The sequence below is a fragment of the Calidris pugnax genome, unplaced genomic scaffold (assembly GCF_001431845.1).
Source record: "Calidris pugnax isolate Ruff unplaced genomic scaffold, ASM143184v1 scaffold18, whole genome shotgun sequence".
Taxonomy (NCBI): Eukaryota; Metazoa; Chordata; class Aves; order Charadriiformes; family Scolopacidae; genus Calidris; species Calidris pugnax.
In genome coordinates, this window is record NW_015090812.1 from 16,833,788 (window position 1) to 16,856,057 (window position 22,270).

The 22,270-nt window shown below is 35.0% G+C and overlaps 2 protein-coding genes across 2 annotated transcripts in view; one reads left to right on the plus strand and one right to left on the minus strand.

Annotated features, from left to right (window-relative positions):
- Positions 1–7,570, plus strand: LOC106886435 (chromosome unknown open reading frame, human C1orf146). The gene is made up of 5 exons (XM_014939395.1): positions 1–69; positions 1,890–1,983; positions 3,080–3,248; positions 5,982–6,060; positions 7,437–7,570. The coding sequence occupies exons 1-5, from the start codon at positions 1–3 to the stop codon at positions 7,554–7,556; spliced, it is 531 nt and encodes a 176-aa protein (XP_014794881.1). The 3' UTR covers positions 7,557–7,570.
- The window catches only part of GLMN (glomulin, FKBP associated protein), a 25,732-nt gene continuing 11,014 nt past the window's right edge, over positions 7,553–22,270 (minus strand). Inside the window, exons 11-19 of the mRNA XM_014939396.1 lie at positions 21,813–21,902; positions 21,228–21,269; positions 21,070–21,143; positions 20,667–20,751; positions 15,070–15,179; positions 13,879–13,942; positions 10,300–10,423; positions 8,813–8,895; positions 7,553–8,668 (exon numbers count right to left, since the gene is read on the minus strand). Of these exons, the coding sequence (XP_014794882.1) occupies positions 8,561–8,668; positions 8,813–8,895; positions 10,300–10,423; positions 13,879–13,942; positions 15,070–15,179; positions 20,667–20,751; positions 21,070–21,143; positions 21,228–21,269; positions 21,813–21,902 (780 nt within the window). The 3' untranslated portion in view covers positions 7,553–8,560. The remainder of the gene's footprint in view (positions 8,669–8,812; positions 8,896–10,299; positions 10,424–13,878; positions 13,943–15,069; positions 15,180–20,666; positions 20,752–21,069; positions 21,144–21,227; positions 21,270–21,812; positions 21,903–22,270) is intronic.

Below are 22,270 nucleotides of genomic sequence, written 5' to 3' on the forward strand. Positions count from 1 at the left end.
ATGACAGCAAATGGTGGGCAAGAACAGTCAAGATGGATAACAACAGTTATTATGAGTACAGCTCTGCAGGTACAATACCACTTGTAAAGAACAGCACCTGACTCACTAAGAAACACTGAAAGAAGCATTTCCTCCAGTCTATACATGGAAATATTTTATGCCATGTCAATGAATATAGTTTTTTGAGCATAAAACAGTGACATTAGTCTGAAGTTGTTTCTACTATAGTACTGTTTCTTCTTTTGTGTGTGTAGTTTTTCCCCTAGCAACTTCTGAATCTACTTAGTATTCTTGCCACCTGCTATTCTGAGTTATATTGCTTTAGGATTGTCCTCCTGACTCATCATTTTTGCACTGCACTAATGCTGTTTTCAAATTAGCACTATGAATAATTCCATCAGAAATGTTTTTAAGTTTCTGAATTTCTCCCTAAACACTTTATTTTCTACTATACAATATCAACATCGGGGTAGATGATTATTCAGTAAGTGTGCAATTCAGTTTAAAATACTGGGTCTTACAGATACTGAAGTATATTTATATCTGTTAATTTCAGAAGCCTGGACTGTGTTTCTCAGTAAAGTGAAAGGGTATGTCAAGGAGCTGGTAATTATTTCCTGCAGCTGAGACTAATTTCATGCCAGCTGGGGAGAATTTACAGGCAAGAGGGCTTTGATTCATAGGCAAGGATATCTTAACGTTAGCTTGGCTGACAAGGTTATCATTCCATCTCCGCTGTATAAATGGGTGAATGGTGGTAATTCCTGAGTCACCTCAGTTTAAAGCCTGTTCTTATTTGCCTGCTTGTCTTGGAATATCAGCCTGCAAACTGTTCCAGTTTGGGGACTGCTTCAAGAGCAACTTGATCCATAATATAGTGAGAGGTATTGGAGGGCAGTGATCTCATTAGCTATGCCAGCATAACTCACTCCTATAAATAAGAGCCCCAGCTCTACTCAAAACTACTGCTGTTGGTAAGGTCTCTCAAGAAGCAGAGACATAGAAATAGCTGAATACAAATCTAAGATGGCTTTTCTGTTACAAAGGCATTGCTTTGTATCAGTTTTGGTTATGAGCTTTCTATTTTCCCTGTGCATTTATGCTTTTCTTATAGCTGTTATTTATATTTGTGCATTAAATAAAAAGTCACTGTCAGCAGTGGCTTTGAAGCAGAGAGTTTTTCCAAAATTGTAGTTGTACCTCATAAGCAGCTGTCATTGAGTATTCCCTTCCCAGACCAATTGAAAGCATAACATTTCTGGTTACTGTCTCCTTCAAGGTTCACTTGCTGTCCTAACTTTATTTTGTACTCTTCCACTAAATCATACTTCCCTATACAGACAGGTAGGTTATGTTTTAAATGGGCTGGTTAGAGAACACACTACTAGCTAAAAAGGATTCAGTGATCTAATCTTTAAAATGTGTGTGAGCAGCTTCTGTAGAACATACTGCAGAAATGCTTTTTGCAGGCTGAAAAATATATCTAAACCAGCCTCATTCTGTAGATGATTATGTTGCATAGTGCCATGTTCTAGTTTTCCTGACTGAATTGCATTCAGTCAAAAAGCTTTAACCATGTTCCATACAGATTTTCTGAACTGGGTTCCAAATGAAATACCCCTATCTGTGAAAATAATGCAGTTTAATTAACTGGAGTAATACAAACACACTACTGTATCTTCATTGCTTCTCCAAATCCTCGTTTAGCACATCTTACAAAAATAGACTGTAAAATGTTTGAGCTTCTTTATGTATTATGCAAGAGTTTCCTGTGGCAAACTGAATGTATGCATATAAAATTGTCATTCAGGGTATGATAAATTCCAATGCAAATATTTAAAATTTTCATTTGCTGAAAAAGTTTAATTAACTTTTTAAAATTTATTTAGAATCATGAAATTTCTACAATTCTACAGAGGCAACAACACCGAGTTCGATACTCAGAATCAGTGGAAACTGGATCTGTGATTTTTTCTCTCTCTGGTAAAGTACTTTGAAGTTTATGTTTTTAAACTCAAAAGCTGTAATGAGGTACAAGATCAGGCCCTGTTGTAAGCTACGATAAACTGAATAAAAGGTACCTTTTTGGAATGTCTTGCAATAGTGGAAGGAGATGTGCTGTCATTGCACATAAATCAGAGGCTGGAGCAGAGAACTCTGAGGATGAAACATTTTCATTGGTTTATACTTTTTTTGGATGTACTGTAGAACGGCTACATGAGATTTGGTGACATTGTTAAAACGTTGAGTGCTGCTAACATGTAAGACAGTCATCAGGGTTTTAAGTATTCATGGCTGTAAACACAAGAGTGAACCAGGACCCTTGGCTTTCATCTTCCAAGTTGAGTTTGCAGACCTGGTGATAGCAGAGGAGTTAGGGAAAGAATTCATGAGCAGGTTTGATTAGGAAATCACTGAAACTGCAAACATGAAATATCTACTCTTCCTTTTTAGAGCAAAAGATGCTTTAGGCAAGCAGATGAGATCCTTAAGCTGAAGCATTCCTGAATTATAAGGATTAACGAGGCACACATTGGCCTAGTCTTTTGTATCCTCCATTGTTAAGTTTCCTCAACATCAGCTGCCTTAATTTTCGCTTTCAGATTAACTTAGTTGATGGGGTTATAATGGTTTTCATGGTAGATGGTTAAGCTTACTTTTAAGATGTTACAGGTGTGTTTGTTTATCTCATTTAGAAAAGGGACTTGCTGAGCCCTTCAATCAGACTTTGCATTTGCCCTAAATTCATTCCATTATAGCAGTTGCTTACTCCTGAAGCATTTGCTTTCAAAGGCATTCAGATGTCTGTACTTTGAGTGGATTGAACAGTTGGGTTTTTTTGATGTTATGGTCAAAAATAACCTCTGAGTTATTGTAGTTTTATCTTAAAAATACTAGTCATCACTGGCCAAATCTCAGGACTGCATTTCGCTGTCAAGATGTGTAAATTCATTCATGTGTTCTGTTCCAATTGCCTTTTAAACTGAAGTTTGAATAAAAATTCTGCTTCCTGGTTTATGGTGAGAATTTAATCACGTTCTTGCCATCATGTATACATTTATATCAATTTCTTCAATAGGTGTTGCATTTATACTGGCAGACACTCAAGACTTGCTTATGACAAGGGAAGAGATGTTTTTCAAAAGAATTCAGAAGTTCATAAATATTCATCGGAACAGTTTTTTGGTTTTGTCAGCTGCTCGTCATGGACCAGAAGAATGGAACATCATGTTTAGGATTCAGAGAAGGTATGATTTCAACATTAAACCAAAATTTTTATTGCTAGGGAGAAATGAAGTAGCAATCTTAGATTGGGCAATGTTATTTTAGGAATTATTTTCAGGGATATGAATTTTCTTTTGCCAGTGCACTGGAAAATTATTGAAAGCCTACGCTTATTAATGGCAAATGAAAAGTGAATCAACCTGACATGTCATAGGTAATAAAAGGGGACGTTCCTCAAAACGTAGCAAACAATCACTTTAGGGCTATGGAATAGAATTGTTTTTAAAGTTTTCCCTTGAACTGGAAAATTAGGTAGTTTTCTTAGCTCTGTCAGTACCTTTTCATGGTAATTTTTAAAACAGAACAGGCAAGTTTCCTTTATGAGAAAAGGCTTTATTGAAAAGTACAGATTCTTTACCAGCTTTTAAAATCTGTTTACTTGGAGCAGTCTATTATACAGAGCTAGAACAATTGAAATAATTAATATTCCTTTACACCAAAAGTATGAAACTGGACATTAAAACTGGTTTGTTTAAAACTTTATCTGTGCTTTCTAATGAAGCCTGAAAACTTGCATGGTTCAGTACAAAGCTGCTGACAGCAGTTATCAGGTTGTGCTCCATTCTTGTAGTTAAAACTTTTTCTGTAGGCACAGTAGGCCTAACTGCAGTTGATTTTCACTCTTGACATCAAAGAAGCGACTATTCTAATGGAGTCTTTGATCTTTACCTCCTTGAAACTAGCACCGGTTTCGTTAAATCCTGGGCATGCTGCCAAATGCTGATGAGTAGCAGAGTGTATGGGATGAAATGTAGGAAATCTATTACCATTTGTGCAAATTCCATAAATTTTCATGAGAGGTCGTAAATGCTCTGCCACTGTTCAGTGAGAACATGTTATGCAGCTGATGGCAATGCTAATTTTCAGTCATCTTTGTGGTTATGTACAAGGGGGTTTGTGCACGTGTTGATCACTAACAAATGTGATGTTTTGAAACTATATTCCATTTGCTAAGACAGTATTTTTATTCAAATAATAGTTTTTTCATTGCAGGCCATACCAAATCGATGTTGACAAGGCGTAATTGTATTTTAGATGCATGTGCTTTGTTACTACCTGGCAGCTTGGAGTTCTGCCAGTGTATGTACATCACCGACTGAGCTTTTGCATTGGTGGGGTTGAAACTTGTGCCATATTCTCTCAAACTACAAGTCACCTGTTGGACTTGTTAAAAAACAAAGTCCCTTGACATGTTACAGGATTGTTGTTCAACACTGTAAACACTTTATGTAAGGCTGTGTATATGATGGGAGAAGGAGGAGAAAAGCAATCTTTATCATCACAGCTCAAATGAGCATTCCACTAATAGGCTCAGTAAATCCTTATGTTAAAGTTTACACACCTTGGAGCAAAAACCAGCCTTGTGTTCTAATGGCCAGTATTCTGCCCATTGATCAAATTAATTTTGATAAAATACAAACTAAATTTAGGCCTGCTGTAATTAGCAGGAAAACTATTGATAGAAATTGATTTTCATGGATCTAGGTAAGTACATGTAATTGTTTCTTTGTTGTCCCTTGTTTGCTCACCCTTTGCTTAGCCCACTGCTAGCATTAGCAAAGTTGCATCTATTTATTTCCCAAATCCCTAAATGTAAAACAGTTTCTGCATCAGATTTTAGCAAAACTGTGACCCGAGTACCTGCTCTTAGGGAAGGACACTGCCTATTACATTTATTTTTGCTAATTAGAAGAATGGGCAGCCCAGCTTAGATCAGGCATCCAATCAGCACAGGTCTTAATGTGAATGAGTCCAAGTCATCAAACAGATTGCGGGAAGAACAGGTGGTAGTCACAAGGGGAGGTCACAGGGGAGTATGCAACTGAGCAGCTGGCACTTTCTTTGGATTAAATTTTTGATTAGTTAACAACAATGAATGAGGAATTTTAAGTCCCTATCACGTTTCAGCTCTACAACAGTGAACGGCAGCAACGCTAACTTTCTTGTCATTGTTACAACACACTTAAGGTACAAGTCTTAAGGAAAGGCTCTGTGCTTGCCTGAGCTTTGATCTCTCTCTCTCTTCCACAACTGCACTGAAGGGCAACTGATGCTACTATTTTAAATCTTCAGATTCCGTTCTCAAGAATGAATGCATATGAATAACACTATCTGTAGAAAGAGATTAAATTTTAGGTTAAATTATTTGAATGAACAAGTCTTTCATTAAATTCTTAGCAGAATTATCCCATTATCCTAATCACATCTGATGTACAGACTGCTATATTTAGCTAGTACGCTGCAAAGATTTAGTTCAAATTCTGAAGTATTTTTAGCACAGTGTTTATAGATAATTTCCTGTGTTCTTCCAAAGCCACAAAAAAACCCAAACGTTTTTTTACTGGCACTGAGAAAAGTCAGTCTTCAACAATATAGCATTAGAGGGTTTAGTTCTCTTTGAATGTACACGTGCTTAGGAAGTGTTGACTGACTGATTGCCAAAGAGCCCTAGAAAAAGAAATGAGCCCTTCCAAATCCCACCTAAACAAGTGGTACAGAAATGGGACAGATGGTTATACAAACAGCATGAACTCTCCAGTTGCCTTTAAAAATAAAAGCAGTCTTCTATGTACTTGTGGTGATGGCACAGTAAGAAGTTGTTTATATCATATGGGAATGCTTTTTGGTTTTATGGCATAACAAATTAAACGTGCATTCTAAAAGTAATCTTAACCTTTATTTATTTTGATGTGCAGATTTCTGGGCAGTAATTTACGTATCATACCAGTTCATAATACTGCTGAAACTGTTAAGTTAATGCTAACCATAGCTAAGGTAAGTCTAGTTGCATATACTTAAAAAAATTAGTTCTTCAGAAATATATTAGCCAGGAATATCCAAGAACTATAACATATTTATTTTTCTTTAATGGAAACTTTTGGGTCATATTGACCGCATCTATCTAATACATTGAGGTAGGACTCCGATGCTTTAGCCAAGTCTTTAAATTATTCTTAAAGGTAACTTTAAAAGCTCTTAATAGCATCTATGAAGACAAATTAGATGACCTTTAAAGGTCCCTTCCAACCGACTATTCTATGATTCTAATTCAGCTCTTATTTACCACTTCATTTAGTAGCGCAGAACCAGAATGAAATCTAAATATGTAATAACTTCAAAGTAAAAATGCCAATCTGAAAACTCTAGTTACTTGTGAATTTTAATGATGTACATACTAGTATATTATTTCTACAGCTTAATAAGTGTAATTTGTCTGTGTATCCGCAACATACTCTGTATGCATCGACACATTATTACTGAAATCTATTTATTGAACCTCTTTAAAGAACACTTTTTCTATGAAAATTCTAACTTAAATACTAACTACAATAGCACTAGCAGCATCCCATGTACCAAAAATGAAAACAGGAAGGTGAATGACATGTTAGAAAACAATTACGAATTTACATTTTATCCTTTCCTGAAGTGGGCATCTCAAAATAATAATCATTAACCTATTCAGAGTATTCATCATTTTAAAAGTGTGTAAGTTACATCTTGCTTATTATATGGCAAAAGCTCTTAAATACTTATTACAACGTTGAATGTCGTACATAAACTTTTTATGGAATCTACTGATGTTTGGCCCAGTCTCTTAATAGAGCATTAACCTAAAAAGCTTTTAAGATTACTGCTGATCCTATAAACTTGAATTTTATTTTATACTTGTTCAGAATGATTACAGTGGATTTCAACAGGAGAGCCCTGAAAGGAGTGATGATAGTATATGCCACAAAACCGTCAGTTGCCATTTCATTACTTCTTACTGAAGCCAGTTTAATGAGCTCATCTTTTATCAGAGAATCCCTAACTGGTACAAGGCCTAAATACTGACATTTCTGCCCCAGGTTAACAGACATGGCTAAGGGAGCAACACCACCCAACTAATTCTGAGCTGCCCATATCCAACTCTTGTTGAAATACTACCCAGATAATCAGATGCAATGCTGGCAGGAGTGGTTAGTTTAGGACTGGTCTTGCACCTAAAGGGATACATCCAATCACCTCTTTGTCACCCTTCCTGAATATCTATTTCAGAAACTATGACTCAAATTTCACTGCTGAATAATTTTACATTTGTACTATTTGAAAAAATAAGATGTTGAATAGAGTTATTGTGTCCTACTCATAATATTTTTCTTTCCTCTAAGGTAACTTCCAAGCCACAAGTAGATGATATTCGTTACCAAATGGCAATGACAAAAGCCCAAATAATAGAAAACAGTCCAGTTTGGAAGATGCTTCAGGAGTACCGGTCGCACTGCAATTAATTTAGTATTTGGGGTTTTTATTCATAAATAGAGTGGCTACATTTTAAACAAAATACAGAATGTTCTTAAAAATATAATTACATTTCAAAAGACTGTATATACAACTTATGACTTTGGAATGAAAATCTGTATTAAATAGCTATACAGTGAAAAATAGCATACATTATACCAAATGTACATTCTAAGAAAAAACCAAAAGTCATCCATGTTTGGCCAAAAAAGCCATCCTTGTTTTAACTTGATTCTGAACTTAGGAGCTCATATAATAATTTCCCAAAACATTTAATATATCTTAAGGAAAATTTTGTAAGGATGATCAAAATAATGCCAAAATACTTATGCATATGCATGGCTTTTCCATGCATAAACAGGTGTATGTATGAAATCTTATACACTGTGTTTCTTAAACATAAGTGTTATCTGCTGTTTTACTAAGTTTTAGCATCTTATTTGGCTCCAAGTTGATGTATTTTTCTTTAAACCTGGTTTCATTTGCTATAGCGTTTCTACTGTTATCTTTCTGGAAATATGGAAGCTTGTTTGTCAACATTAAAAAGTGCCAATAAAAAATACCTTGTGCTTAAATGGTTCTTTTTAATTAATGGTTCTCCAGTCACTTTATAAAAAATTTTTTATAATTCACAGCACAAATCAGCAACTATTATCTAACAAATTTTGAAGATGAACAGAAAAATAAATGCACAACCATACCTCCTTGCCACAGCATAACAACAAAAAAATCCCCTTGTTTTTAGTTTCTAAACTTAAGAAAAAGCATTGAATTCTGAAGAAGAGTACTTTAGTAAATAGGTCATCTCTGTGAATTACACAAAACAACAGCAAAAGAAAATAAAAAAGAACAGCAACAAGACATGAAGAGCAGCATTTGCAATTCTTCTAGAGGCCACTCTAAATTGCTCTTTGGTTGGTAGGCTCCTTTTCAACTAAAGTCGGAGTCAAAATGATCTTACAATAAATACGTTAATTCAAATACTTCAGCTGACCTAACTGTTTTCATCCATTCCACCTTTTATTTTCACTTCAATGAGTTCTTCTACTCGAGCTAGAACACTTTCTATTAAATCAAATGTGAAGAGTGCTGAGTGTAAAACCTGAAATGACAGAAGAGATTAATGTTATTTTTATTAGAAGATTTTTTTAATTTTTTTTTTACCCACCGTACATACATGTTTGTCTCCAGATTGATAAAAAAAATTCAATACTTCTGAATAACTCTGAAGGAAACGCAAACTCACCTGAAGCTGCATTTCAGTAGTCATTGCAGGCATCTTTTCCCCACTAACAGTTACAGAACAAATTGTCTTCGAACTTTGTGCCTCTGCAGAATAAAATAACCAACCAGAGATCAGGCTGCTGTTTTATGTAAGTTTTAGAATGAAAAAAAAAAATTAATATGTTTTTAGACAATAACTGTGAAAACCCACAAACTTAAGAATTGACCAAACATAGAAGAGAAGGTGCTGAACCTTATGAGGAAGACAGTTTGAGCTGGATGCTATCACTACACTTTCTATATCCTGTTATGTCTACATTACAGAACTGGCAGTATCTGCAATTTAAAAAAAAGACATAGCTAAAACGCTCCTTAAAAGAAAAAAAAAAATATTAAATCTGATTGATTTGTGATGCATTTTTAATATTTCCACATCCAGAGAAATTGTAGAAGGTTCTTTAGCTTGACTTAATGAATCCAGACATGAAATACATATTTAATTAAGAAAAGGCTGCAGGCTCCTCTGTTTCAGGCAGATTACTTGCAGCAGGCAAAACTACAAGGACAAGTCTGAAAACTAAGGGAAAAAACTCTTACATTCAGACAACATGTTTGAAATTCAACATAATGCTTACAAATACACACTGGGGGGAAAAGGCTAAAGCATTTACTATTACGAGTTAGATGTTGTCTCCTGAACTCGCCTCTTTGTGCTTTTTCAAAGGCTGGAGAAATGTAAGAGGGACTTAAAAACAGAAAGCTTCCCGATTCATTTTAAAGGATTCCCTTTAGAAAGACATCCACAGGTTGCCTTTAGAAAAATTTCCCCTTCTCTGCCTCATATAGTTTACAATAACAGAAGAGGATAAGACCAGGGGCCAAAAGCCATACTGACATTTTTGGTAGAAGCATCAAGTTCCTTGGGCTGTCTTAATTATACTGGAGACCACAAAAGAGCAGAGGATCGGACATACAGAGAGAGCCTAAAGCAGCTATAGCTCTTATGCCCTGTGGAATGTGTCTGCTTAACCCACAGCAGAATCTGATTCTCTGTGTCACATTAAAAAAAAAAAAAAAAAAAGTAGTAAAAATTCCAGAATGTAATTCTTCAGGCTTTAAGACAGTACCTACTTGCTGTGTGAATTCTTTCTTTTCTTGTTAACCTCCCTACATCTACCATGAAACCTAAGGGCTATATATTCACAAAGATAGCTCCTGTCTAACCTTAAAATCAAAAGTATAAATGCAGAATAAGCTTTGAAGATCTTCATGTGACATTTTACATGTGACAGGTTTACAAATTCGATGAGAGATAAACAAGTTCAGTTTTTTCTGACCAATTATGAAAATTATTAAAATACAGAAACTACTGAATTTTTATTTGTAATTTGGAATAGCGTCAACAGTTAAATAAAACATGATCTATACAGCACTCCCCAATTTTCTGTTTCCAAAGAATTTCCAAAGTTTCTAAATATGAACAAAGCTAAGGAAAAAAACCCAACTAACCTCTTCTGTTTTCTTTCTTATTCTTTATTTCTGCTTCATAGTGTGCTTTTGACATATTGAGTCCTACGTGCAGTGGTTTTAAAAAATTTTGCTCGATCTTGGCAAGCATGGTCCATACACCGGTCTATTCAAACAGAACAGAGAAGGTTAAAATTAACTTTTGACAGAGCATTGCAACGCTAAGTATTTGAGCAGAAGTTTTTTAGACTAGTCTTTATAACATTCAATTCTGTGCTAGGAGAAAAAAAGGCTCATCCATTTCAGCATGAATAGCAGCATGATGGACATTTAAGCTCCTCTCTTATATTTTCAGCATGGTTTGTCAAAAATTTGAGTCAAAAAAAAACCCAACAAAAGGAGGGAGCCAAACTTAGTACATAGGCTCAGAAGCACAGCAATAGAAACACACATTGTCAGCTTGTTCTTGTAAGCAAAGCTGAAAGGATGCTGGTACGTGTGAGGGGGTGTACCAGCCACCTTCTCAGGCTAGAATCTCTACAGCGAGTAAACAGCAGTTGTAGATTCTCTTAAGATAATTCAGCAGCAAAATGGCACAACTATTTAAATTCACATTCCCAAATTAACACTGTATTGCATTGTCAAATGAAAGGTCCGATAAATGTCATGCTCCCCAAATACATAAGGGTCTTGTCTATACAGCATTCGGTTTAAAAAGCAAAAGTAGGAATGTTACTGGGTATGCTACTACCCCGTCCTTAGGCACAGCAGCCCAAGTGACACATGAACTTCTCCCCAATTTGACAGGGGTGAAAGAAGGAGTTCACAATAACTGCACTCAGGAAGCAAGAAATACAAGGAAAAGATGCTCAAGAACAAGGCTGTTCAAGGTTACACCACCCAAAAAGAAAACTTCTCTGCCTTGGCACCTTAGAAGCTTGTAGTTACAAAACTGCTGTAGAAGGAAACAAATATAAATCAGTCTTTGTGCCTTCAGATATAGGAGCCATTTAAATGACTCCTTTCTTCAGGCAGTATTCTCAAAGGGCGGAGTAAGGACAATAAAAATAAGAATTCTCAATGTTAAAGAGTACTGTTAATTACAGCAGAAAATTCAACAAATCTCAATGCTAAATGACACAAAGTTAAGTGGTCAAGTAAGAAAACTGGTAATTACTTCCACCAGAACAGGGCTAAAAATGAAGAAATAACTTTCCAGAAAAATACTTATTTTTAAACTTGATTAATGAAAGTGCTTGTTATTCAGCAATCAAAAAATCTGAACTGACATGAAAGGAAGCATTTTCTTTCTGCATCACTTGCACTCTATGAAGGGAGACGGGGAGGAAGTCAAGAACTGGCAGTGGTTAAATTTAAGGGAAAACTTCAGAAGACGTGATGTTATTTTCTCCTCAAACTGTAGGGACATTCTTTATGCCAGGTACTAGACAGCACTGTTACAGCAACTTTGTGCTACTACAGATAAATTTTTAATAATAATCAAGAGGAATACTCTCTATTTTTACAAAGCTATGCATTTACATGAAACTGAGTGGACGATAATGAGCACTTGAATAGTAATCACTCTGTAAATCTGAGAACAGATACAGTCTATCAATACTAACTAATTACATAAATAGTAACATAGAAATGCACCAATTGAAAACTATTTTTACTATTCCTTTTCATTATGGTTTGGGTAATCAGTGCAAGCCATATTATTATTCTACTTAGACTAGTAACATCATTAGGCACTTATAACACTTGTATTCATACATCTCAGTGTGGTCTAAAAGTATATCGGATTTTTTTTGGTGTATTCTAGAAAACAGAAAATTATATGCTGAAGTGTATTACTTCAAATCATAAAGAAAGTCAAGGAACTAGAGGAGAACAACAGAATGCCTCAGAATACTTATTGTGGGTTAGAATATTCCTCTGACCACGATACTGCTTATTCAAGTCAGGAAAGGCTTTACTGTACTTGAAAACTGAAAAGCAATTTTTCTTTAAACTGTGACTAATTTAAACAAATATTTTAATGCAAAAATCAAAACATTTAGTACTAAGGAGAATATTTGGGGTTGGAAGGGACCCTCAAAGGCCACCTAGTCCAACCACCCTGCAATGAGGAGGGACATCTTCAACTAGATCAGTTGACACTTGTTCGCCACATGATACAGTGGATAAAAAGCTACGGAATTGCATAAATTAGAGAACAAAATGATTTCAAAGAGTCAACAGAAGATGCATTTTATTGCATTGCACTATTAGAATAAGCAGCCATTTGGTAGTGAAATGTAATTGGAAAACTAAACACAAATAATTCCATTGGCTCTTCAATACTATAATGACATAATGCAAGTCAGAGCACTAATAAAATAATATTATAATAAAATATTATATTATTATATTTTTATTATAAAAACAGCTGGTAGAATATGGAATCCATATATTAATCCAGTTGTGAAATTCAAACAAGGTTCCCCTTGAGTATCCAAGAACACATTTTCATCAACTGCAGGTGGATGAGACCAGCTGTACACAAAACCAGCAGATCCATCGTAATATACGAGACTGAGAAGCCATAGAGCAGTCAAATAACAAGTACAGTTTGCACTGATCTACCAGTAACAAATGTTGTTGACTGCTTCCGACAGAAAAGAGCTAAACAAAACGGAGAAGAAAGAGGTGGGGATTACAACTAAAGCTGTAAAATCCTGCTTTAAACTGAGGTAGCATAATATTATATGGGTAAAATACATAAAGGCAGCTTTACATTTTTCATATGCTGCAAAGTTTAAATAGAGTATTTCTGAAATAGCTACATTCCAACACCCACACACAGCAGAAATGAAGGTAAAGAGGTATACCTATAACACAACATAGGTAAACTGCAGTGGTGGGCAGTTTGGGCTGGCAAGTTATGTTTGTGCATAAAACATTCCACTCTGTATCTCGTAAAGCAATGTAGCAGAAAATTGCACTGGTCTGGCCATTCCTTTTGTTAGTTCAGCAGATGGATCTTACAGACAAGAGTTTTTTTGATGCTGATTCCTAGAGAAGCTTTTAACATGTACCTATCATGTAGCTGCACAGTTGCTGTAAATATAGCACACTGCTTTGCACAGCTAAAAGCTATTTAAATACGAGTATTAAATACGTTTGAGAAATCGTAATACTACTAACTTTTAGTGTATCACACAAAAATTATTTGTGTGGATTATTATTATTATAAAGAAATCCACTTGGATGCTTGAGGTATACCACCAAATAAATTAGCAGTATTAACAAGTACTTTTTTCTCCTGGGAATACTTGATAGAGATTTTATTTTATGGTGACATACTCTAAAATTATGGACATAGACCACAGTTCATCAGGCAGAGTAAAAGGATTAGCTTGTTTACAGTAACAGTCAAGCATGAATGCAATCAAATTTCATCAAAATAAAATATCACATATCTCCTGATGTAGTTAATAAAAACATCGTTTCTGCATTACTGACCACTGCAAAGAAAAATGCAAAAAACATGTTTTTGAATCAAAGAAAACAGCTTTCACATGAATCCAGCCCTCAGCCCTTATGTAACTGATCATTTTTAAATCAATTAGTACTTACTTGATTATCACTTTCACAATCCTTAATGACTAAGTATCTCAGTAGATTGAGTGACGCCATAATCCTGTGAATAAAAAATACACTATTATTTAGAACACAGAATTATATTACAGGGATAATAATTTAAATTGTCCATTAGCTAGCCATCCTAAAAATATTGATTTGTACAAAAGGCAACCACTGATGTGCTGAGCATTATAGCTCAGCCTAGAGCACCAGCGTGCAGTAACGGCCATGTTACAACAGTTGACACTCTGCAAGATTAAAACTGTCAGCAGATTGGAGAAGGCTGGTGATTGTGAGGGAAAGTTCTCTGAAGAGAGAGAACCTCATTACAGAATTTGTAATATACGTCCATCACTGGTGACCTAAAGTTGATATGAAACTAGCGCCAGTTTGCTTTATTACTGTATTGAATTTTTGAGTGTTTCTTAAAAATACGGGTTTTGCTTTTGTTTTACCATCCATTTTAGCAGAAACTCTCTACTGCTTTTTCCAGATAAACAGTAAAATCACAGATCACACATCCGGGTTTTTAAGTAGTTATGTGTCCAACCTGGATACTACCACCCTACTGACTTAGAAGCCCAACTTTTAGTCATGATATAGGAAGAGCTTGTCCTATACAGGAGACTTTCAGAGACTTTTTCAGTAAATGCTATATTATTTAATTACAAGTATTTGTTGTTCAGGTGGCTCTGTATTCCCACTCATGAGAAACTGGATTCCCAGCAGCAATCTGTAAAATAGCTTCAAAAAGGCTGTGCGCTACAAGTTGTATCTGATAATTATTATTCCTCTGTGTCACATAAGACAATATACCACGTTTTGTTCCTCCAATTGCTTCTGCAGAAAGCTGACAAACCATACAGTCATAATGAAATAATGCTTTACCAATTAGTTTGGTAATCTGAGATCTGAGGCCTTATATCCTCAGGGAATGGAGGAAGAACTCCTTTCTTATTGTTAAAAATCAATGCAATAGCACTGTGACATTCTTCTATACATTTAGTTGAAAGAATGGCTGAAATAACTGATCATTTCCATTTTTAGTTCCAAAAATTTAAAATACATTGATGCTGTCATCTCATTAATTACATGACAGCATAACTCCCATCGTAGTAAGGTAATTTGAAGTCTTTTTGAAAGATTAAAAAAGGAGAAAAGCCTCTAACTGTGATTACAACTCACCTATCTGAGTTTTGCAGAAGATCTGTCTCAGCACCTTCTGGAAGTAAAAGCACTAAATCTAGAAGGGAGATCAGGTGATGTCCTGTAAACCAAATGTTGTCACATGCCTTCTGAAAAAATAACGCAAGAAGTATAGCTGAGTGCAAAATTTAAATTTTAAAGATATCTTAAATAAATCTTAAATAATTTAACAAATATTTGGGGAAAACAGAAAAGCAAAAGACAGTAATAATCAAACACTGGAAGAAATATTTTTTAATTACTACATGTGATTGATGTATACAAACTAGCCTTTTCATAATCCTCCCTACTTCATGCCAAGCTGTTCTTTTCAGTCTCATCAGAATAGATTCTCCATCATACCACCATTTATACAGTTAATATTTGTTTACATAAACTTTGCATATCATACTAGGGACTCTTTTTTTTATATTGAGTTATGAAACAATTAGCTATCTTTACCAGAGCCTCTGTTCATTTCATAATAGCACCATCACAATTTTTTTTACAGATGATCAAGTGTTTTAAGTTTTCTTTCCTTATTCCTAAATCCACAACTCCTAGCAATGCTTGTAAGTAAAGCACACCTCCACCTCTATGGCTCTTTGACAGGGGAAGGGCATTCAGTTACTTTCTTTTGGAAGAGGGGAAAGGACAGAAGGGAGAACCATTTAAGCATAAGATGGAGAGTACCAGGTTTTGAAGTGGCAGAACATAATTACTCTGATGCCCTCCGCATCACAGACAGACCACTCACTATTTTCACAAAAGTTCCCCTAAATTACAAAAAACTATGAAGAAGTGAGGAAGGGCAAAACAACAACAAAACCTTCTCTCACTTGCTTAGCAGAAGTTTTTTTTTAAAGCCTTGCAGCTAAGACCCCTGAAAATTCTCTCAGGGGTATGCCCATCATTCCCAAAGAGCAAGTGAGCACACTCCTCTCTGAAAGTGTCACGGCCTCTAAAAAGAGGCTATTTCATGTCAGTACAATGAAGCTGAGAGCATGGAGTTGTTGCAAAGATCACCTGTTGGCAAAGTCCTTATCTTTGGGATAAGATAAGGTAGGAATAAGGTTGAGAAAAGAGGGATCATGCACAGGGCAGAAGCCAGACAAGAGAGGGAGCAGGGACAAAGCCAGGAATGGACTGGAAGGAACACTGATACTAAGTAAGGAGACAGGAAGTGTAACTGTCTGTTCAAAGTCATCAGATGAGGGACCTGGAAAGATGAAGATTAGCAGGGCGCAAAAACTAAGATGAAATAAAAGGATAGCAATTGGAAATTGTTACCATTATGTCGGTAGCAAAATTCTTTGCAACAAACCTAGAATATTCAAATTAATACAACATATTTTTCAAATTATTTATCTTTTTGACAGCCAGGGAACTCTACACGGAAGAAATGTATTAAGATAACTCTGAAGCTGCATAGTCAAAAAATTAATTACTAAGGAAATTTCAGAATATACCTTTACTTATTCAATTTTAGCGCAAGCCCCTTTTGGAACAGTTTTCATATTATCATCTTCTTCACCCGTGCTGATTCAATATACAAGACAGACTATGATCTAATAAATAAAAATTCACTGCTTTCAAACATAACTATGCTAGCATAAAATATGCATAAATTTACTATATTGTCCTATTTGACAAAAGGCAGTATCCTCAAGAATCAAAATTTGGTTTCGAAAGGTCCTAAGCAGTTTAAAAAAGAGAAAGGGCAGTGAGGAAAAAAAAAAAAGCATGAATAATTTATTTTAATTATTTTTTGCAACTTTCTGGTATAAACCCGCCTGGATGCAGTCCTGAGTAACATGCTCTAGCTCTAGGCAATCCTGCTTCAGCAGGGGAGTTGGACTAGATGATCTCTATGGTCCCTTCCAACTCTAGAAATTCAGTGAAATTCAGTGAAATCATTATAAAAAAAGAGATTTAAATGGCTTTGATCTAGCTCAATCCTTTCTGATGAATTAAACGTTTGTGAAGCACTCATAATGCTGACTGTCATAACAAAACCAAAAAAAATTTAATAATTCTGTCTGGACTTTTCAAGCACAGAAAAGGCAATAATAACTTCTAAGAAAAATACAATAAGATTGTGCAACTGAGAAATACATTTTTAAAATAATAAAAATACATATGCAGAAAAAGCCAAATTAATATTTTAATTAGATAATTGCCCAATCTTAGGGTTTTTTTCCAAGTAGATTTTTTAACACACCACTCAAAGCTTAAGCTGTACACATTTTTTCAATATAATACTAGTAGAATTTTGAGATGACAACTTGTTTTCTGGTGGTAATAGACTCACCGTCAACGATAAATGAATCTGATCTTTTATATTTTTAATAATGTATCCTTCCACACCAGCATGGTTGCTTGTCTTCAGTAAACACCTTCAAAGAAAAAAAAAAAAAGCTCTTATCTCATTAAGGCTGCCTAAATAGCTCAAAACTTAGATGACATTATTCACTTATTCGCTAAGTGGGAGTTTTACCACAGAAAAATAAGATAACTATGTAACCTTTGAACACTGGCTTATGTAAGACAGATGATTTTATGTGAGGCAATTGGAATTCATTATTTATCCAAAAATTATCATAGTAAAATTAACGTGGTTTACCAGATAGAAACTGTCAGAAATCATTAACATCTATGCAATTAAGCTGCAATAAGGCTGATATTACACAATCTACAGTAATTTGGATGCATACCTGAATAATGTATATTTTCCCTCTGCTTCGAACTTGTCTATGAACAACTGCAAAATATTTAAACTCTTCTTTCTCTAAAAAAATAGAATATGTTAATTAGATTAATTCTAATTAAATAAATTCAGCAGTTAACTGATTCTGTAGGTCTCATTACATACCAGATGCTCCATAGGACAAAGGGTCATAACTTTCACCAAAACCTGCAGTTGGACAAAGAAAACATAATTTCTAATTACATACAGATTACATTACATCTGACCAAAATCTACTCAAGACATTAAAAAAAAACCCAATCTCAACCAAAACCAAGAACCCACAGCCCACAAAACCAAGCCTACGTGAAGATTCTCATCAGAGAAATTCACATCAGCTTCACTGGTTGAAATCCCAGGGCTGATACGCAAAACCACTATTCTTGTACTGTTGGGACCAGATAAGAATGTAGCCAAACAGCAGATTTGGAGGGAAGAGACAAAAATGACCAGGCATCACCTTTCAACTAAGATCAGTGCCCACCTGCCTCAGTGGCCCGTACATACACTAAGTATGTTTCAGTTGTCACTGAAACTTAATGCTGTAGCAGGTAGAAAAGACAATTCTGTATAGAAAGACATTGAAAGCTTCAATTTAATGACACAAGTGTATACAGGTACAGTAGCATGTCCTCTCTCAAACACCTAGAAGACAGCTAGGTATTATTTATAATCAAACTTGAGAGATTTTTGTACATTGCTTCTTATTACCTGAGGCACGTTAATAAAATCTCTGAATTCTAAATACTGATGTAGAAGGCTATTGTCTTCCATTTTCAATAAACAGCTCTCAAACAGATCCTGCAGGTGAGGGAAAAAAAAACAACTAGCCTTTTCATAATCCTCCCTACTTCATGCCAAGCTGTTCTTTTCAGTCTCATCAGAATAGATTCTCCATCATACCACCATTTATACAGTTAATATTTGTTTACATAAACTTTGCATATCATAGTAGGGACTCTTTTTTTTATATTGAGTTATGAAACAATTAGCTATCTTTACCAGAGCCTCTGTTCATTTCATAATAGCACCATCACAATTTTTTTTACAGATGATCAAGTGTTTTAAGTTTTCTTTCCTTATTCCTAAATCCACAACTCCTAGCAATGCTTGTAAGTAAAGCACACCTCCACCTCTATGGCTCTTTGACAGGGGAAGGGCATTCAGTTACTTTCTTTTGGAAGAGGGGAAAGGACAGAAGGGAGAACCATTTAAGCATAAGATGGAGAGTACCAGGTTTTGAAGTGGCAGAACATAATTACTCTGATGCCCTCCGCATCACAGACAGACCACTCACTATTTTCACAAAAGTTCCCCTAAATTACAAAAAACTATGAAGAAGTGAGGAAGGGCAAAACAACAACAAAACCTTCTCTCACTTGCTTAGCAGAAGTTTTTTTTTAAAGCCTTGCAGCTAAGACCCCTGAAAATTCTCTCAGGGGTATGCCCATCATTCCCAAAGAGCAAGTGAGCACACTCCTCTCTGAAAGTGTCACGGCCTCTAAAAAGAGGCTATTTCATGTCAGTACAATGAAGCTGAGAGCATGGAGTTGTTGCAAAGATCACCTGTTGGCAAAGTCCTTATCTTTGGGATAAGATAAGGTAGGAATAAGGTTGAGAAAAGAGGGATCATGCACAGGGCAGAAGCCAGACAAGAGAGGGAGCAGGGACAAAGCCAGGAATGGACTGGAAGGAACACTGATACTAAGTAAGGAGACAGGAAGTGTAACTGTCTGTTCAAAGTCATCAGATGAGGGACCTGGAAAGATGAAGATTAGCAGGGCGCAAAAACTAAGATGAAATAAAAGGATAGCAATTGGAAATTGTTACCATTATGTCGGTAGCAAAATTCTTTGCAACAAACCTAGAATATTCAAATTAATACAACATATTTTTCAAATTATTTATCTTTTTGACAGCCAGGGAACTCTACACGGAAGAAATGTATTAAGATAACTCTGAAGCTGCATAGTCAAAAAATTAATTACTAAGGAAATTTCAGAATATACCTTTACTTATTCAATTTTAGCGCAAGCCCCTTTTGGAACAGTTTTCATATTATCATCTTCTTCACCCGTGCTGATTCAATATACAAGACAGACTATGATCTAATAAATAAAAATTCACTGCTTTCAAACATAACTATGCTAGCATAAAATATGCATAAATTTACTATATTGTCCTATTTGACAAAAGGCAGTATCCTCAAGAATCAAAATTTGGTTTCGAAAGGTCCTAAGCAGTTTAAAAAAGAGAAAGGGCAGTGAGGAAAAAAAAAAAAGCATGAATAATTTATTTTAATTATTTTTTGCAACTTTCTGGTATAAACCCGCCTGGATGCAGTCCTGAGTAACATGCTCTAGCTCTAGGCAATCCTGCTTCAGCAGGGGAGTTGGACTAGATGATCTCTATGGTCCCTTCCAACTCTAGAAATTCAGTGAAATTCAGTGAAATCATTATAAAAAAAGAGATTTAAATGGCTTTGATCTAGCTCAATCCTTTCTGATGAATTAAACGTTTGTGAAGCACTCATAATGCTGACTGTCATAACAAAACCAAAAAAAATTTAATAATTCTGTCTGGACTTTTCAAGCACAGAAAAGGCAATAATAACTTCTAAGAAAAATACAATAAGATTGTGCAACTGAGAAATACATTTTTAAAATAATAAAAATACATATGCAGAAAAAGCCAAATTAATATTTTAATTAGATAATTGCCCAATCTTAGGGTTTTTTTCCAAGTAGATTTTTTAACACACCACTCAAAGCTTAAGCTGTACACATTTTTTCAATATAATACTAGTAGAATTTTGAGATGACAACTTGTTTTCTGGTGGTAATAGACTCACCGTCAACGATAAATGAATCTGATCTTTTATATTTTTAATAATGTATCCTTCCACACCAGCATGGTTGCTTGTCTTCAGTAAACACCTTCAAAGAAAAAAAAAAAAAGCTCTTATCTCATTAAGGCTGCCTAAATAGCTCAAAACTTAGATGACATTATTCACTTATTCGCTAAGTGGGAGTTTTACCACAGAAAAATAAGATAACTATGTAACCTTTGAACACTGGCTTATGTAAGACAGATGATTTTATGTGAGGCAATTGGAATTCATTATTTATCCAAAAATTATCATAGTAAAATTAACGTGGTTTACCAGATAGAAACTGTCAGAAATCATTAACATCTATGCAATTAAGCTGCAATAAGGCTGATATTACACAATCTACCGTAATTTGGATGCATACCTGAATAATGTATATTTTCCCTCTGCTTCGAACTTGTCTATGAACAACTGCAAAATATTTAAACTCTTCTTTCTCTAAAAAAATAGAATATGTTAATTAGATTAATTCTAATTAAATAAATTCAGCAGTTAACTGATTCTGTAGGTCTCATTACATACCAGATGCTCCATAGGACAAAGGGTCATAACTTTCACCAAAACCTGCAGTTGGACAAAGAAAACATAATTTCTAATTACATACAGATTACATTACATCTGACCAAAATCTACTCAAGACATTAAAAAAAAACCCAATCTCAACCAAAACCAAGAACCCACAGCCCACAAAACCAAGCCTACGCGAAGATTCTCATCAGAGAAATTCACATCAGCTTCACTGGTTGAAATCCCAGGGCTGATACGCAAAACCACTATTCTTGTACTGTTGGGACCAGATAAGAATGTAGCCAAACAGCAGATTTGGAGGGAAGAGACAAAAATGACCAGGCATCACCTTTCAACTAAGATCAGTGCCCACCTGCCTCAGTGGCCCGTACATACACTAAGTATGTTTCAGTTGTCACTGAAACTTAATGCTGTAGCAGGTAGAAAAGACAATTCTGTATAGAAAGACATTGAAAGCTTCAATTTAATGACACAAGTGTATACAGGTACAGTAGCATGTCCTCTCTCAAACACCTAGAAGACAGCTAGGTATTATTTATAATCAAACTTGAGAGATTTTTGTACATTGCTTCTTATTACCTGAGGCACGTTAATAAAATCTCTGAATTCTAAATACTGATGTAGAAGGCTATTGTCTTCCATTTTCAATAAACAGCTCTCAAACAGATCCTGCAGGTGAGGGAAAAAAAAACCAAAACAACTGCCAACACTTTGCACATATATAAGACACCAGTCTATATGACTAACATTTCATATGTTACAACCTTCACTATAAATGCTCATTTGCATGTCTAAAGTTCCTAGGAGCTAGACATTTACGTGATAATGGCAATTTAAACATTTATGAATGTATGTAAAGTTCAATAAATAAAAGTGTTTGTAAAACTAAAGAATACCTAATTAAACCTCAAAATATTTCTGAAACTATTATTGGAACTATTATTTGTACCTTTCTTAGAGAGGGAAAATAAAGTTTTACCATTACTTTAAACTGAAAAAAAATAAACATTCTAATATTGAAAATTTGATTAAAAGAA